The sequence below is a fragment of the Lipotes vexillifer genome, unplaced genomic scaffold (genome assembly GCF_000442215.2).
Source record: "Lipotes vexillifer unplaced genomic scaffold, Lipotes_vexillifer_v1.1 scaffold59, whole genome shotgun sequence".
NCBI lineage: Eukaryota > Metazoa > Chordata > Mammalia > Artiodactyla > Lipotidae > Lipotes > Lipotes vexillifer.
The window spans coordinates 1,145,774-1,157,686 of NW_006791208.1; the positions used below are offsets into that span (position 1 = coordinate 1,145,774).

General features: G+C 49.6%; 1 protein-coding gene across 1 annotated transcript in view; it reads right to left on the reverse strand.

Moving 5' to 3' along the window:
* The window catches only part of DLG5 (discs large MAGUK scaffold protein 5), a 125,496-nt gene extending 113,851 nt beyond the window's left edge, over window positions 1-11,645 (reverse strand). The window contains exon 1 of the mRNA XM_007464206.1: window positions 11,281-11,645. Within this exon, the coding sequence (XP_007464268.1) occupies window positions 11,281-11,584 (304 nt within the window). The 5' untranslated portion in view covers window positions 11,585-11,645. The remainder of the gene's footprint in view (window positions 1-11,280) is intronic.
* Window positions 11,646-11,913: the final 268 nt, after the last annotated feature.

Genomic DNA, 11,913 nt, shown 5'->3' on the forward strand with positions numbered 1-11,913 from the left:
CCCCCCTGCATCGGCAGGCGGACTCTCAACCACTGCGCCACCAGGGAAGCCCTAAAGGCCTTATCTCTTAGAGATACCTCCTCAAGTATTTATGGAGGAAGTGATAGGCTGCCTGGGATTTGTTTTAAAATATTACAGAAAATGGGACTTCCCTGGTGGCGCAGTGGTTAAGGACCTGCCTGCTAACGCAGGGGACATGGGTTCGAGCCGTGGTCCGGGAAGATCCCACATGCCACAGAGCAACTAAGCCCGTGCGCCACAGCTACTGAGCCTGCGCTCTACAGCCCGCGAGCCACAACTCCTGAGCCTGCATGCCACAACTGCTGAAGCGTGCGCGCCTAGAGCCCGTGCTCTGCAACGAGAAGCCACTGCAATGAGAAGCCCGTGCACTGCAACGAAGACTAGGTCCCACTTGCAGCAACTAGAGAAAGCCCATGCAGCAACGAAGACCCAACGCGGGCAAAAGTAAAGTAATAATTTTTTTTTTTCTTTTTAGTAATAATTTTTTTTAAAAATTACAGAAAACAGAAGTTATTAGGAGAGCTGGTTATTCATTATATTATCCCCTCCATCTCTGCATATATTTAAATTTTTTATAATATATAGTATAAAATTAAGGCAGGGAGGAAGGGAGAAAGGTTCTTCCTTTTCTTTTTTTAATAAATTTATTTATTTATTTATTTATTATTTATTTTTGGCTGTGTAGGGTCTTTGTTGCTGCGCACGGCTTTCTCTAGTTGCAGCGAGCAGGGGCTACTCTTTGTTGCGGTGCATGGGCTTCTCACTGCGGTGGCCTCTCCTATTGCGGAGCACGGGCTCTAGGTGCGCGGGCTTCGGTAGCTGTGGCACGCGGGCTCTAGAGCGCAGGCTCAGTAGTGGTGGCGCACGGGCTTAGTTGCTCCGCGGCAGGTGGGAATTTCCCGGACTAGGGCTCGAACCCGTGTCCCCTGCAGTGGCAGGCGGATTCTTAACCACTGCGCCACCAGGGAAGCCCTCTTCCTTATCTCGAGCTCAATTCTACCTCCCAGTATCTTCTACCAGTCATCTCTCTGGGGTCAGAATCAGGTCTCATCACCTGCCCATGTCCATCTGAAAACAAGCATCCAAGCCCCTCTAGGTCTCCTTTCCTTTAAAATAACTCTTCCCAAGGTCCTTTTGGAGCTGAACTCCTCATAGCTCATGGCAGTGCCCTCCTTAATGGCAGGCTCCAGGACCAGAACACTGTGAAAGTGTGTTCTGAGCAGCCCCAGGAATGTGGGCTTCCTGGTCCATGCACACTCTCGACTCTCCCTTGAGCATCTCTTTGTACCCTGTGACACCTCCTGATTCCAAGGGCAAGAGGGGACTGGCTCTCTACTCAAGGGCAGGCTACCCCCAAGAGCAGAAGCAGCAGCAACAGCTTGCCCTCGCCTCACATAAATCACCTCGATCCTCACCAAAGCCGCAGGAGGAGAATATTATTAGCCCTTTTATAGATAACGAAAAAGAAAACCCAGAGAGGTTAAGTGCCTTGTTAAAGTCACACAGACTAAGATTAAAGAGCCAAGATTTAAACTTGTGGGGGGTCCCCAAGTCTGGGTTCATGACACTCAGCTCTCTGTGTCCTTACTCCTGGGCTCCAAACACACCGATGATGCTCAGGCCCCCCGGGTCATTCATCTGTATCACCTATCTTCCCAGAAATAACTTATCACTCTCCAGCCATCTTCCAGCTCTCCAGCCCAACAACTCCCCAGGGCTCAGAAAAGATCTGCCCAAGAGCTAACCTGTCCTGGACCCGCAGTCACCAAACCCCTGAACAGATCTCTATACATCCTTCCAAGGGGCCCCTGGAAACCCCAACTATGGACCAAAGCCCAGCTCTAGAGAAGACCGCAAGAGGTTTAACCATCTCAAAGAATAACCATCACGAACAAGACTTCATTCTTGTTAAGCCACACTGGGGAAATTGAGGCCCAGAGAGGTCAAACATCTTGTGCAAGATCACACACCGAAAAAATCTACCAGTCCCAGAATCCACTACACATCTGAATTGTCAACATATCCAAAAAAAATCTACTAGCCCCAGAATCACATATGCCCATTTCAGCTGGTATCAGAATTCAGAGGAATGGGAACGTTTAACGTTTTGGTTCCTTGAATGAAAGAGCTGGGGGGAAATTTGAAAAACGATGATATACATTGATGTTCCAGTTCCCTGCACTAATGCTGAAGTTTCCCAAGAGCGCACCTCTCAGAACACTGATGTTGCAAGATGCTCAGTGAAAAAGGGTTTTGTGGTCAAATCAGTTTGGGAAACGCTGCATAGTGAACCCACTCCAGTGAAGTCCCAAAGCACACTGGCTTACTGGTGCTTGACAGGCTCCCAGTAAAGGAGCCTGCGTGACCTGCTCAAACCAACACTGCTCAAATGTACTTGACCAGAGAACCTTTTTACAAATAACACCACTGACATCCCACCAAACTACTGTTTAGAAGGTATTTCCTTGGGAAATGCTGATCTAGGTTTTTCTAAAGAAAATCTTGATAGCCAGTTAACCCTGGATTCAAGTCTATGTAACCAAACCAACCCTGAATGGGGTAAGGAGCAAGTGTCTACAAAGCGGAAATAACTAACATACTTGGAGGCCTTTGGGGATGGAGATATTAGTACTACTGCAAACACGAAGAAAATGTGTGAACACCCCCTGGCTGCCAGATATGAATGCTGCTGGGATTCTATGGTCAACAACTTTGCCCTCAAAAGAGTCACAGATGACTACTGAAACTAAAATCTTTATTTCTGGTCCAAAGGAATTGTGCTAAGGCTTTCCAAAATGAGTCTGGGGGGAAAATACACAATTTTTAGAAGAAAACAATAAAATGTTGAACTAGGACTCCAGCCAGGCCACTCACCCGAGTCAAGGTGCTGTGGACAGTAGGGATTTCCTTAATTAAAACTCAAAGCAAACAGTATGGAAATTCCTCAAAAAATAAACACAGAATTACCACATGATCCGTAATTCTACTCCTGGATATATAATCAAAAGAACTGAAAGTAGGGCCTCGAAGAGATATTTCTGCACCAATGTTCATAGCAGTTTTATTCACAATAGCCAAGAGATGAAAGGAACCCAAAAGTACACTGGTGGATGAGTGGATAAATAAAATGTGGTACACACATACACTGGAATATTATTCAGTCTTAAAAAGGAAAGAAATCCTGTCACAAGCTACAACATGGATAAACCTTGAGGACATTACCCTAAGTGAAATAAGCCAGTCACAAAAAGACAACTACTGTGTGATTCCACTTATACGGGATATCTAAAGTAAACAAATTCATAGAAACAGAAAGTAGAATGGTGGTTCCCAGAGGTGGGGGAGGGAGGAATGAGGAGTTATTGTTTAATGGATACAGAGTTTTGGTTTTGCAAGATGAGAAAGTTCTGGAGATCTCTTACACAATAATGTGAATATACTCAGCACTACTGAACTGTACACTTAAAATGGTTAAGATGGTGAATTTTATATTTTGTGTTCTTTACTACAATTAAAAATTTTTAAATAAAGGAGGGAAATTTTGACACATGCTATAACATGGATGAACCATAAAGACATTATGCCAAGTGAAGACAAGCCAGTCACAAAATAACAAATACTATATGACTCCATTTTTATATGTGATACCTAGAGTAGTCAAATTCACAGAGACAGAAAGTAGAATGGTGGTTGCTAGGGGCCAGGGGGAGGGGAGAATGGAGAGTTATTGTTTAATTGGTAGAGTTTCAGGTTTGAAAGATGAAAAAGTTCTAGAGGGACTTCCCTGGTGGTCCAGTGGTTAAGAATCCGCCTGCCAATGCAGGGGACACGGGTTCGATCCCTGGTCCGGGAAGATCCCACATGCCACAGAACAACTAAGCCCATGTGCGCCACAACTACTGAGCCTGAGTTCTAGAGCCTGCAAGCCACAACTACTGAAGCTCGTGCGCTCTGGGGTCTGTGCTCCCCAACAGTAGAGGCCACCGCAATGAGAAGCCCGCGCACCACAACGAAGAGTAGCCCCTGCTCACCGCAACTAAAGAAAGCCCGAGTGCAGCAACAAAGACCCAGCGTAGCCAAAAAAAAAAAAAAGAAGAAAAAAAGAAAAAGTTCTACAGATGGATAGTAGGGATGGTTGCACAACAATGTGAATGTGCTTAATACCACTGAACTGTACACTTAAAAATAAATAAAACAGTAATTTTAATGTTATGCATATTTTACCACAAATTAAAAAAATAGAAAAAAATGGTTCAAATGGTAAATGTTATGCTATGTATATTTTACCACAGTATTAAAAAAACGAACATCAAGGTCAACAGTCACCTCACAATTACCCACCAAGGGTTTAGAATTGGACGGCCAACGTGGAACACTCCAAACATCTGTTTAATTTAAAATATTTCTGTAGTACTTTCGTGGAACTCTGTCTCAAAAAGACCAACAGACACACACAATTCAGAGATATGCAATCTGCCCCAGGGAAAAGGTGAAAAAAATGCAATATCTCCCCAACTCAATCCCATTTAAAATTCTTCTCTGCTGAACATGTTCGGCATCCCTAGTGCACAGACTGATAGGGAGTTCAGCCCTCTTGCTTTATGCCCACTATTTCTGTGGCTCACATCTTCCCAAGGTTACAGGAAATTAATAAAGAACCCCCTCAAAATGGCCTGCAGAATGTATAGGTGGTTGGAATGAGGTGGAACAAAAAAAATTAAGACAAAATAACTCCTACGTTGCTTACTTTTTCAGGAAATAGAAAGCCAGAGTACGAAAATCACTAACAGTAAATCAAAAAATAGTAATCATGACTTCCCTGGTGGCGCAGTGGTTAAGAATCCGCCTACCAATGCAGGGGACACGGGTTCGAGCCCTGCTCTGGGAAGATCCCACATGCCGCAGAGCAACTAAACCCGTGCGCCACAGCTACTGAGCCTGCACTCTAGAGCCCACGAGCCACAACTACTGAGCCCGTGCGCCTAGAGCCCATGCTCTACAACAAGAGAAGCCACCGCAATGAGAAGCCTGCGCACCGCAACGAAGAGTAGCCCCCGCTCGCCGCAACTAGAGAAAGCCCACACGTAGCAACAAAGACCCAACGCAGCCCAAAATAAATTAGTTAATTAATTTTAAAAAATAGTAATCATGGGGGCTTCTCTGGTGGCGCAGTGGTTGAGAGCCCGCCTGCTGATGCAGGTCCGGGAATATCCCACATGCCGCGGAGCGGCTGGGCCCGGAGCCATGGCCGCTGAGCCTGCACGTCCCGGAGCCTGTGCTCCGCAACGGGATAGGCCACAACAGTGACAGGCCCGCGTACCAGAAAAAAAAAAAAAAAAAAAAAAAAAAAAAGTAATCATGGTAGAGACCTGGAAGAAAGGTCTTATTAGAAATCTACTCCAACCCCATCACCAAGCTTCCTTGGGCCTAAGGCCACCCTGCAAGTACTGAGAACCCTACAGGACTGAGGAGCCCTCAGTCAACACTGAACTTCTTCCAGCCCTTCTACTTGGACAAAAACAAGTCCCAGGTAGTTAAGAGGCTCATCCAAGGTCAAGATGTTGTACCGTTAGGAGCAGATCCCCATCCAAAACTCTTTCGAGGACACCAAGCTGACTTTCAAATTCTAAGCGCCAAAAGTGAAGGGCTCTCCAATCCTACACAGGCAGTGCGGTCGCTCCGCATGGCTCCTGGCAGCCAGTCCCACAATGCTGGTACCTGAGGGGTGACCTTGGAGACTTCAGACACCAGTGTCACACCGCCTGCTTCCATCACAGACATACTGTGGGTGGGGACATCCGTGTGTGCCGCTGGAACTCACCCTAGCCTTCCTGCACTCCTACAGCCTTCTGTCACTGTGAAGTCACCACTTAAGAATCTGCACTTATTTCTGAAGAGAATCTGGACTTATGCAGGGACACACCACTCATTCGCCACACAGCTGACTAGTCATCCATCCAACAGAAATTTACTGAACGCCCATCTTGGGCCAGGCTCTATTCTAGGCATCGGGAATACAACAGCGAATTTGGCTCATGGAGACTACATCCTACTCTTGATGACCCACAGTCACAGTAAAAGCGACCCTGACATCTGTTCAGCACAGTTTACCAGGAGCTCTCACATAACCCTCAGATCAGGACAATCCCAGGCTTCTGGTCCTAAGGCTGGTTCCAGGCTGCATTACTCACCACACTAATAAATGCTCCTTTTTTCCTACCATGCATTGTCAAATAGCAGAGTGAAGGAGTTACTGTTTTAATTATTTTGTAGAGAGGGAGATAAGTTCAGAAAGGTTAAATGCCTTGCTCAAGGTCTAAAACCTAGTGAAATCTGACAACCTCCAACCACCCCACTCCAGCAATGACCTCATCTGCTAACTGCATCATCACACAAAGATGAGACCACAGCCTGGACATTCACCTGCTGCTTTACCTGCACAACATCCTTTCTGCTCTTCTTTTTTTGGAGAACTGCTTCTCCCCACTCTAAAGAACCACATGGTACTGGTAGGAGCTGCCAATCACCCTACCCTATTGGTTGGGTCCACTGCTGGGCCAATCTTAGTCCTTTAGCCCCAGCCACAGTGACTGGGTCTCACACGGACATGTGACCCTAGTCAGGCCAATCAGAATCCTCCCGTGAGATTTTTCTGCCTGGTTTACTGGATACGGCTCCCTTTATTCTCTCGTCAGGGGCTGTGAAGATGAAGCCAAGAGGGGCCTGAAGTCATGTTCCAGGCCCACGGGAAAAGCCCGCGGCATTCAGGATCAATCACCCAGAGGCCAGTTACTCCAATTCATCCCAAGGTTTTGGAATATTATACAATAAATTTCTCTTTTCTGCCTAATACACTGAGCTAAGTTTCTGTCACCTGCAATAAGGGTGCCTGAACCAATACACAGAGGGATAAATAAAATCTGCCTTTCTCTTAGAAACCTCTTTCCAACCATCACTTTCAAGGTCCCCCCCTACTTCCTTTTCAACACAATTAACGGAACCAAAAGAAAAACCACAATGGTTGGAGCTTTTACTTATGACCATCAAGGACAGAGTGGATGAAGAAAAGGTGGCTGGTACCTGAAGAGAGCAGGGAGAGAACAAAAGGCCCAGGTAACCTCTAATGAATAATAGATAATCCACACCTGACAATCAGCAGTCAACTGCACTCATCCCACTGGAAACGCCTGGGGTTATTCTTTTTTAAAAATTCCTCCAGCTTTAACTTCAGCCCCAGGTGGTGTATAAACCCCTTGCTCTGCCTAGCCATCATGGTCCTTCAGATTACCTCTGCATCTCCACCCACCCAGAGCCAATGCCCTGTTCACTCAGGCAGGTCTAATTTCTGCAACCTGAAAACACACTGCTCCTCTCATAGCTAGGAGTTTGTTCTTGCATCTCCCACCCAGAACATCCTCCTTTTCCTCTGCACACTCAGAGTACCCCTTCAACACCCAGCTCAAGCCCCAGTCCCTCCTCGAAGCCTTCCTTGGCTTCTCCAGCAAACACTACTGTCTCCATCCTCTTAACTGTAGCGAAGCCAAGTCAGCCAGCTCTCCAGGAAACTAAAGAGGAGGCACGGAGGGGACGAGGAGGAGAAATTCAGCTCTGAGCACACAGTAGAGAGTGTCACCAGAAGTCACCATGTTCTGCCACTTCTGCTCCACGAGAGAGGCCTGTTGCGAAAATGGTTTGGGGAGCCCTCCACACTTAGATGGTAATTAGAGCCACTAGGGGTGGATGAGAGTATTTGCGGAAAGCATGTAGTAGAGTTTTAAAAGGAGGAAAAAGCCTGTTTGTATTTGTATCACAAAATTGATCTGTCTCATAATGTCACTCTCCTGAGTGTCCCATTCCCCCAACTAGGCAGCAAGCTGCAGGCTGGAATTACATCCTATGCACCCTGGCCCCACGTGCACCAAGAACAGGACCAGGCACCTCAGTCCTCCCCAATCTCATTTTGCCTCCCAGTGGCTGAGACAGGCCATGCAGCACCCCCAGCCCCATCTCACAGATGAGGACGCTGAGGCTCAGCGCCAGGAAGGGGCCCCTCACTCCAGGGGCAGGCGGTTGAAGAGCTTCAAGTGAGAAAACCCAGATGTCAGCAACTGAATCAAAGAGAAAAAAACAAAGGACCTCGTGGGTTCCAAGTGAACAAACAAGATCCTGGTACTACCATGGAAGAAACTCGAGAGACCTGAGCCAGTCAGAGGAGAACAGTTCTCTCCTCTCTCTACCACCAGTGGGGACAAAGGGGCTCACGCCTTCCCTACAGATGCATGTATTGGGACAAGGAAAGGCTACAAAATTCCAGAGTTCCCCAATGCAGGAAACGGCCTAAAACTGTAATGGGAGGGCCAAACCAGGTAACAGGAAAAACCACCCCCAACATGGAATCAAGAGCACTGCACTTAGCCTGACTCCAGCTCCTTTCTGCCCTGCAGCTCCTGGCCTGTCCTCAGACCTCACAGATGGGGGGAATGAAACCCAGTGTCACGCAGAAAAGGCACTAGGTGCCACAGAACTAAGTGAGATACTCAAGTATGCAATAAGATAGAAAGGCTCAATAGCAATGTACTATCAATTCTGGTAGAGAAGTCCCCCTGCCCCCAAAATAAAACAACTCTGTGTCTTCTTACTCACCTTCATACCCCAGGCCTGAGCATGGTGAGTTATAAACGTCTGGGGCTCTAACTGAGCCTGAGCAGAACAGATGAGCTTGGTTTGCTTACCTGCCCCGTACCACCTAGGCCAGTTTCCTCCCCGTTCCAGGCCCCATGTGGGGAGCGGCCAGACATCATCTGCGTGCAGCACAACAAACTCCCATAGCACACAAGTGCCAGCCATGGGACGGGCATTCTAGACCAGGGGCCCACATGGGATGTGGAATCCATCAAAGGAGCCCCTAACTGGGTGATGGCAGCACCTCCGATGTAGAAACAGTGACAAAGGGGCCTCCCCTTGAGACTACGGATCCTTAGGAAGCCAACTGGTTCCTCTCTGGGGCTCCCACAAGACGCTTGCACTAAGGCTGACTTACAGGCAGAGGTGTGCACCTGTGTACAGAGTGGAACCTGCTGGGAGAGCAGAGACCAGGACACAGGGCTGAGTTTCCCTGACTTCGGCTCCTCAGGGATGAAATGGGTGCTTCCATTCCTTCAACCTGAGCAGTCCTTTTAGTCACTGAGCTTTGTGCCATAAAAGGGGCTCCCCGGCTAACAGAAAAAAAGCTGGCAACCACTGCACAGTAATTCATCCTTTAAAAGATCCCAACGCTCTGTGGTTTCCTTGCACACCGTGTCACCCCCTCATCCCCAGAAGCTCTACATGGCATCTTGCCAGACCAAATGCTATCCTAATTTTTTCCTAAAGTATTAACTAAAATGAACTTAACTTCCCTTGAAAAGCTAAACAGCTCTGCATTGTGGTAAAACTAGGGTTTGAAATCCTGCCCTTGAGGATAAAATCCAAACCCTATTTCATCCTTTCCTTAGATGTCAGGACCAGCTTCCAGAACTTCAGCTCTGTGAGGCCCCACCTTCTCTACCAAGCATGGAAAAGGGAGGGACCTAATTAATGGCAGTTCATCTACCTATTCCAGAGATTAAAGCTAGCGCTGATTCAAACACATCCCAGTGAAGACTTAAGTCTGCACTCAACTTCTGCGCTTCCTTGATCAACCTCCTCCTTCAAGCAGAGAGCTAGGTAGACAAAAAGGCAACTAAGAAGAAAAAAAAGTTACCCGAAGAGATTTCCCTCTGACCTTATCCTCAAGGCCACATCTGACAGCTCTTAGCATCATCCCAGGAGAGGACTGGGCTGCCCAGCAACTCAGACACGATCATAACTGGGGGACAGCGTAGGTTTGAGGAACAGAAATGCTGAAGAGTCAGAAACCCAAAGTGGAGACAGAAGGACCATCAATGAAATGATATGCTGTGTGGCCAGCAGTTTAGTCTCTCTGTATGCCAGTTGCCTTCACTACCAAAAGAAGGTGGCCAATATCCAATGGAGCTGTTACCAGGAACAGCTTATAAAATCATCTCCTTAATAAGTGAGGCTTTTAACAGCCAAATAAACACGTTTCATCAGCCTGTGGCCTACAAGTTGTTAAAGGCAGTTCATCAGCCCTCTCTGTTCACTTTTAAAACACGGACAAGACATAGAAAAGCAGCACTTGTTGCTTCCTGGCTCCAAATGGGTTAAATAAAACAATGGGTCATAATTGAAAACTCCTGGTGCCCAATACTTTGAGCAATTTAACCCCTCCAAGCTGGAGTTTTCTCTCTGGCAAAGCAGGAATAATAGCACAGAGAGTGGTAAACAAATGTGATACAGCAGAGTGCCTGCCACAACAGTAGGTGCCCAATAAATGCTGGCTCTTCCTTCCTCAGTGCTATGCCTTCTTCTTCAGCTTCCTTGTCTAAAAGCCTGGCTTTCCACACTCCCCAACCAGGCCACACCAAGCCTACCACTTGCCACAAACTCCAAGCAGTAGCCCCCCCCCCCACACACACACACACACACACACGAATACTCACAAATCCATCACCACCACCCAAGGGAACCAGTCACCAGCCTTCCCTCCTCAGGCAGTTCGGCACCCTTAGGGAGGGAACTGAGCCCCAGCAGCTACTACCAGGATTTTCCCATGGTGCAATGCAACTTCCCCAACTTTTCCCGGCCCACAGTTTCCAAAGAAACCTAGCAGGCATTGTGCATAATCAACCACAAGCCTGGGCGAACAAACAGACTGAGCTTTTGGGCAGAGGGAGCTGAGAAAATCAAAAAGTGAAAAGGCACCAGTGGTCCTGAAACGGGGTGCCAGGGACCAAAATTCAGAAGTACCGGCCCTGGCCCAGGTTCTATTCTTCTAGACCTTATCACTGATTGAAGGCTAGCAGAGGCTCTCAAAGGACTGGTGGATGGTTAAGAGTCTTAGAAAAGGGACTGACGGACATCCCTCCGAGATCGCCCCGCGGCTGGACCTGGCGGTCTCGGGAGGGCCCCGCTGCCGCGGTACCTGGAGGATCAAGGCCTGCAGTGCGGGGCATTGTTCACAGCAAGGGTAGGATTGGGGGAGGAGGTGTGAAGTGGGGGTCCGCGCATCGGGCCCTCGCCAAGCAGGCTGAAGGAGGGAAGGTTCTCCCCGCGGCAGGCGCCAGGTAGATGAATGGCCCTCGCGACTTCCCCCTCGGAGAACCGGAGAGAGAAGTCGTGGAAGGCGGGTCCGAGAGGCCGGGTGGGGGTCTCACTCACCGGCGCCCTCCGCGGGCTGCGGCGGCCCGACGACGCCGTTCAGGTAGAGAATGGGCAGCAGGTGAGGCTGCGTCTTCTCCAGCGCCGCCCGCAGGTCCTGGAAGTGGTCCCGCTCCTTGGCCAGGAGCAGCTTGAGCAGCAGCTCCGCCTTGGCGCCTCCCGCCTCCTCGTCCAGCTGCCGCCGCTCGCCGGGACTCAGCGCTCCTGCGGCCTCGAGCAGCCCGAGCACCGCCTCCACCTCTGTCATGGCCTGGGCCAGGCTCTGCTGACACTGGGCGAGCAGCTCCCGGCGCTGGGGCTCCATGGTGGCGTCCGCCCCGCCCCGCCGGACGGCTACCGGACTCCCGGAGGCCGGCGGGCGCGCGGGCGGGGGGGCAGGCAGGCGGGGGGCCCGGACGGCTACCGGACTCCCGGAGGCCGGCGGGCGCGCGGGCGGGTGGGCAGGCAGGCGGGTGGCGACGGGCCCCGGGCGCCTCGGGGCGGCGAGCGGTGGCGGCAGCCCTAGAGCGCCGGGGGCCGCGAGGCCGCGGGGGCCATGGGCCGGGGCCTGAGCGGGCTGGGGGCCCGGGCGGCGAGCGGCGCTCAGCAGCGGCCGCCTCCCGGGCTCAGTAGCGCAGCCATGTTGGCTGCGGC